Source organism: Clupea harengus, chromosome 7, assembly GCF_900700415.2.
Source record: "Clupea harengus chromosome 7, Ch_v2.0.2, whole genome shotgun sequence".
NCBI lineage: Eukaryota > Metazoa > Chordata > Actinopteri > Clupeiformes > Clupeidae > Clupea > Clupea harengus.
This window is the reverse complement of record NC_045158.1, coordinates 28,096,546-28,103,596: the sequence shown is the minus strand read 5'-3', so window position 1 is coordinate 28,103,596 and position 7,051 is coordinate 28,096,546. Positions and strand designations below refer to the sequence as shown.

Below are 7,051 nucleotides of genomic sequence, written 5' to 3'. Positions count from 1 at the left end.
ACACACTGGCAGGTTTAGTTTTCACACAGCCATTCTGAAGCTAACGGGGTGTCTGGTGTGTTTTGATCTGATGTGGTTGTTTCTGAGGTGCTGGGTTGATGCTACATGCTGCCACAAGGAATCCACAAGGGGTCGCTGTCTACAACTCAAACAGGAGGACGTCTTGCTGTCAGCTAACTGACAGTTGACTCTCGTTGATGATTATTCACGTTCTACCATTATGTAACTAATGAGAAAATGTTCAGTTAAAGTCTCTGACTTCACCCAACAGCACGTGACAGTTCGTTCTTGTTATGATTATTGACGTTCTACCATTATAAAACTAATGAGAACATTTTATTTTAAGTCTCTGTGTTACAACGAGGAAAAGGACCACTACCACCCCCACCCCAGAATTATTCTGATGTGAAATGAAGGTACATAATCCTCCATTGAAAACGTTAAACTCTAATGTAGCACATGAAATGAAAATGACATGAAATTCTGGAAATTAAGTATTTGTGTCTGACAGCATGGGTAAGTGTGGCTGTTGGGCTGAGTTCTAAGAGTAGGTTCGTTGCCTGCAGCAGACACACACACACGCACGCACACACTACTCGACGGTGACAGTTGTGTGTACTGGTGTCATCAAACACTCGCATGCAACGCTGGACAAATATCGCGCCCATTTAAACCTCTTGTCTGAGGAGAAAGTGAACTTGACAGGCCTGCGCTCCACGTGAGATCAGAGGGTTCGCGAGGGTCATCAGAGGCCAGATGGCCTCTATAAAAGTCGGCCCACCACACGAAGTTCTCCACAGAAAGGCATCACTGTCACACAGTCCCGTTCGGAGGAAGGAGGCACGGATCTCTCTATTTGTCCTTTCGCCGGTGAAAGTTTCAGTCGGTGTCAATAGTCTTAGAAACCGCTCAGTTCTCAGAAACCATGGACGCCTTGGGTTTTACTGTCCGTGTAGCTATGGTGTACTACTGTATGGGTCAGATAAGCAACTCTGGTTTTATTGCAGCCAGTGGTTCATCCGACCACTGGTATCTTAACGGCTCGAGGTTGGCTTTCAGTGGAATCGCACATCACCAGGGCATCTTTCCACTCTATATGATGCAGCTTTACCGGTCATACCGATCGGCTGACCGCGAGTCTTTAGGCACCACCGACGAGGCCTTGCCTCTGCGTCAGGCGGACTCAGTTGTGGCACTAATGGCAAAAGGTAAGCCTCTCCTCTGGTAGTATGTCCTCTATTCACGCTTCGTATCTGTGTATCTTGGATATGTATGTCATTGATGTTGATTTCCCGGCCTATGAGTATCCTGGCAACAGTGAGACATTCTTATATTTCAAGTGAAAACTCGGAGCGCTCACATTTTGCATTGGTAGATCTATATAATAAGCGTATATTATGATAAAACAGTCAGATATAACAAAAACACTAAATGCTTTTTTTTATTTTTTTTTATAAAAGTGCTCTTTCTTTTACTTTGGTAAACTGCAAATATGCTCTGGTGTGTCTGTCAGGCGCGTTATCAGTGCTTATCTCGGGTGCGTGGGGGTGACACGGTGCTGTTTTCACTTAAAAGAGTTTCTGTGTGTTATGTGCTCGAGCCATGTGTATTAGCATCGGAGACGTCTGTTGAAATCCAAACGGAGGCACAATACACATCTTGTCCCCTCCTCGCCCCCTCCTTTAGTCAGCGGTTTAGCGTTCTGATAAAATGTGTAAAACTGTTAAATTAGTTAAGCCGTAGATGCATTCGACCATTCTGCCGTATTTCTTCATGTTGCTCTATTTACAAGATACATTTTCAATTGCTTGGCCAAGATAATATTGAAAACAACAATGCACTACACACAACACACACAACTGCACATTACAAGAACATTGTTCCTCATTGCACTTGAATCATATATGGTCCTTCTAAAGCTTTTGCCGTTTTATTCTTTATTCCAGGGTGTTATCAGGTTGGTGATCACTGGAGCATTACTTTTGACCTCACATCCTTGCGGCGGAGTGACGAGGTGCATCTGGCAGAGCTGCGACTCCGAGTGCCAGAGTTCTGGGGCTCCAAACGCGCTCTGCTGGACGTGTTCCACGCACACGATGGTAACCAACGGCTACTGCTGGGCCGGATCCGTGCCGCGCCCCTGCACAGGCCCAACTCATGGCAGGTCTTCAACGTCAGCACGCTGCTCAGACACTGGCTGCAGCAGGGCCAGGCTCTATACAGCCCGGAAGGAGCGGAGCTCGGGAGTGGTTGGACCGAGGAGGGTAGTGGTGATGACATTAAGGACATGGTTAACCTGCCGTCCCGTCGCCCAGGACTCCACCACAGGCCGGGGGTCAATCACGCGACGGCCGGGCGTGTGATGATGGTGGTCTTCTCCGAGCAGCGGATCAGAAGCCCGGCGCCCAGTTTACTGCGGACCGCACAGAACTCCAAACACGTCACCCCTCAGGCGGTCCCACCCGCGACGCCCAAGGGAGGCCCGCCGGGGCGGAGGCACAAGAGGAACCGGCTGGTCCCGGAGCACCGCCCCCCCCCGCCCGAGGCCTCGCCCGAGACCGAGACCCAGGCCACGCCCGAGACCACGGCTAGGCCACTGTGCCGACGGGTGGACATGTGGGTAGACTTTGACCAGATTGGCTGGGACCAGTGGATTGTCCACCCTAAGCGCTATAACGCACACCGCTGTGAGGGCGAGTGTCCCTCTCCTCTGGATGAGAGCTTCAAGCCCACCAACCATGCATACATGCAGGTTAGTCCCACAACATGACTTTAATGATAGAACACTACATCAGCAGCTGATGATTAGTTGTACCGAGTTGGTAGTAGATCTTAGTAGATCACCATTGAGTCGTGCTAGTGATGGAGATCATTTGCAAACACTGTTAATTACTTAAGAATGTATGAATCATGTGCTTATGAAATGGCTTTTCTGTGTGTGTGTGTGTGTGTGTGTGTGTGTGTGTGTAACTTAGAATATTAGGTGCCACTTAGTCTGCATATGTAAAGAAGCATGTTTAGACCAGAAGTGATAAGAAGGTTCGAACTGTGCTTTCTTCCGACCTTGGCAAAACTTCCATCCTTGCTCGGACGTAGAAAATCCACCACGTGGTTATCTCTGCTGAACGCTAAACTTCCTGTCTATATAAACCTTGTGCGTTGTGTTTGTTCATTGCTTCACTTTCAGCCTTGTGCTGGGAGTGAGCCCGATTGCAATTGTTGTTTGTCTAATAAATATACTTATATGCAGCTCCGGAGTCCTGAGGTAACTAGGGTGAATTTTCACCTAACAGCTAGTCTCTGTAACAGAACACCGTCTCCTACAATATCAAATGACCTTCTCTGGTTCTCCTGCAGAGTTTGCTGCGGATGTACCACCCCGAGCGGGTGGCGTGTGCCTCCTGTGTGCCCACGCGCTTGAGCCCGCTGTCCATGCTGTACTACGAGGACGATGGTGTGGTGCTTCGACATCACGAGGACATGGTGGTGGAGGAGTGTGGCTGCCAGTGAATCATACACACACACACACACAGACACACACGACACACAACACAATCACACTCACACAATACAACACCACTGCACAGCACGGGCACGCCCACGCACCCACGCACGCACAGGCACTGACAAACAACACAAACGACACACACACCAAAGACACACATCATACACAGCACACCACACACCTCTTGAAAAGACTATTCATTATACAAAAGACGAATGAAAAAAGAAATGTATATTCCAGTCACATGTTATTCGTATGTGTAATGTATATTTTAAATACACACAAAAATTGCCATTCTGGTACATTGCTGTATATTTCAATGTTTTGATATAATCAACCATGTGTACGTAATATATTTTATTTCTGTGTGTTTAATTATTGTCAAGCAAGTCAACTCAGCTAAATTGTTTATTATTTTTTGGAAAAAAATGTTTGTATTAATATTTAATATTTAAATGTTTCTGATTTGACGATGGGTTTGATTTGCTCTGTTTTTAGGAGTGAGTGAACATCACAGTTGTTATCTGATACTCTGAGCTAATTGTATTGCAAAGATTGTGTCATGATAATAAAGTATTATATTTTGAGTTAAACATTCAATGTGAATAACTTGTTTCATGGTTTCTAAGTGACAAAACTTACTAGAAAATGATTCCATTTCGGATTACAGTTTTTCACTATTGTTTAAACTCTTTTCACGACACCATGTCCACTTTTTCCAATCTCTTCATCATCACACTTGTACCTGCAGTAGTGTCTCTTCATCATCATCACACCTGTACCTGCAGTAGTGTGGTCTTCATCATCACACATGTACCTGCAGTAGTGTCTCTTCATCATCACACCTGTACCTGCAGTAGTGTCTCTTCATCATCATCACACCTGTACCTGCAGTAGTGTGGTCTTCATCATCACACATGTACCTGCAGTAGTGTCTCTTCATCATCACACCTGTACCTGCAGTATCTCTCTTCATCATCATCACACCTGTACCTGCAGTAGTGTGGTCTTCATCATCACACATGTACCTGCAGTAGTGTCTCTTCATCATCACACCTGTACCTGCAGTAGTGTCTCTTCATCATCATCACACCTGTACCTGCAGTAGTGTGGTCTTCATCATCACACATGTACCTGCAGTAGTGTCTCTTCATCATCACACCTGTACCTGCAGTATCTCTCTTCATCATCACACCTGTACCTGCAGTATCTCTCTTCATCATCACACCTGTACAGGCAGTAGTGTGGTCTTCATCATCACACCTGTACCTGCAGTAGTGTCTCTTCATCATCACACCTGTACCTGCAGTAGTGTCTCTTCATCATCATCACACCTGTACCTGCAGTATCTCTCTTCATCATCACACCTGTACCTGCAGTAGTATCTCTCTTCATCATTACACATGTACCTGCAGTATCTCTCTTCATCATCACACCTGTACCTGCAGTATCTCTCTTCATCATCACACCTGTACCTGCAGTATCTCTCTTCATCATCACCTGTACCTGCAGTAGTGTCAGAAGGTGTTTGACATTGGAGGAGTACTGAACAGGGGAAGGTGTCGCTACCTGCATTCATCCGTTTATCTTTCATGCAAAAATGCATGAATGCAATGGACGCAAAATCAGTACATGCCACCAACTTTGTCAATAACAACTAAGTTACCTAACATGCTAATTACCACAAGCCCCTTTGACTCCTGGTCATTCGTAATGTTGCAGTCAGCAAAGGTTGGCTGTAACAGACGCACTACTCTTGCACTGTACTATCGTTTAAATAAATGATTCTTATTCGCAGTCCATATTGTAATACAACAGAAATTAATTGGGAATGCGCAATGTATGCGCAATGTATTTGGCGGGCCTCTCATTTGCCCAGTAATATTAGCAGTCACTTTCCACCAGGGCAGTCGCAGAGGGGCAACAGCAGAGGCATCCCTTCCCGCCAGGGTTCTCACCATTCCCAACTATAGGGAGTAATAAAGAGGAACGTTTGAAGTTTTAGTTTTAAGACTAACAGTAGAGACGGTGTCTAGAATAGAGGAAGGAGAAGTATTCCATAGGAGGGTGTAATAGGTGAGCACAAACCTGGATAACCCCGTAATTGAGAGGCATCTATGTTGTGTCTTCTTTCTCGTGTAGAATTTCATAATTTTGTGAAAATACAGTAAATGCTTGTCTGCAGAAAGCGTCAAACTCAAGTGTTGAACTGTTGGCCAACTGTTTTTGAAGAGAATGTGTAAATGTCAGACAAACTTGCTGTAGGCCTACTCACACAGCGTTTTCCCAGAACATTGATGGGAAAAGTGTTCATGAATTTCAAATGATGTTGTTATTGAATGCATTTTGTATCAAAGCAATGCAAAATTAGCCACAGTTTAGTTAAAATAGTCAACTCACATGGTGAGAGTTTGAAGTGTAAAAATGTGTCAAAACAATTGAAAACTTAGTAAGTGGAAGAGCAGTAGCAAAGCATCTGTTTAGCATAGGTAATTACTATTATTATTATTATTATTATTATTAATCTGCAATGTGACAACAAACATGTCATTCCTTATGCTGTTATACTGAATAAAAGCACTGCCATGCTGTTATACTGAATAAAAGCATTGCCATGCAGTCTACACTTTGTGTAAGATAAGCACACTCCCACTCAATGACGCGCATTGCCCTTCTAGTCTGACAGATAGGAGATCAGAACAGAAGTGTCTACTTTAAGTGTCTGGGGCAGGACAGCAGTGTGTGGGAGAGCAGCTTTCTGGAAACCTCAAAAGTGAAGCAGTTGCGGATTGGAACTAACTAGCCATTCAGTTGCCACACACACACTCACCACACACACATAAACTCATTGGAGGCAGTTTATAGTTATACGACATGTCTGATGTGAGGTGCTCCGCAATTTCCTCCAGGGGCCAAGTGCAGCATGTGCTGTTGGAGAACAGGCCAGCAGTGACACACACACACACACACACACACACACACACACTGACAGAAGGCCAGCAGTGAGGGGAGGAGTGGGGGAGTGAAAGATGAGGGAGAAGGGAGGGAGCAGGGAGGAGTGAGGGGATGAGAGGAGAGACGAGTAGGAGTGTGTTTACTTAAAGGGGGAGAGATGAGAGGAGTAGGTGTGTGTTTACTTAAAGGGGGGCAGGAAGAGAAAGCTGTGAAGGGCAAGTTGAGAGTGTGAGAACTTGACTGCAGATAGGGTAAACTGTACAACAGAGTGTGTGAATGAGGACTCTCTCTGTGTATGTGTGTGTGTGTGTGTGAGAGAGAGAGTGTGATAACTTGACTGCAGATAGGGTAAACTGTACAACAGAGTGTGTGAATGAGGACATTGGTGGCTGGTGGCTCTGTGTGTGTGTGTGTGTGTGTGTGTGTGTGTGTGTGTGTGTGTGTGTGTGTGCGCCTATTGTGAATGGTTGTGAAGGCTTATGGAGGTTAGACTACACACACTGTATGGGCAAACAGGCAAAAGCCTTTTGCATACTATTTTTATATACTATACTACTTCATATGTTTATTTTCAAACTTAACAAAGAGAAT

The 7,051-nt window shown here is 45.2% G+C and overlaps 1 protein-coding gene across 1 annotated transcript; it reads left to right on the top strand.

Annotated features, from left to right (window-relative positions):
* The first annotated feature begins 812 nt into the window (after positions 1-812).
* Positions 813-3,548, top strand: spaw (southpaw). The gene is made up of 3 exons (XM_012820885.3): positions 813-1,208; positions 1,947-2,752; positions 3,358-3,548. The coding sequence occupies exons 1-3, from the start codon at positions 926-928 to the stop codon at positions 3,508-3,510; spliced, it is 1,242 nt and encodes a 413-aa protein (XP_012676339.2). The 5' UTR covers positions 813-925; the 3' UTR covers positions 3,511-3,548.
* The last annotated feature ends 3,503 nt before the right edge of the window (positions 3,549-7,051 follow it).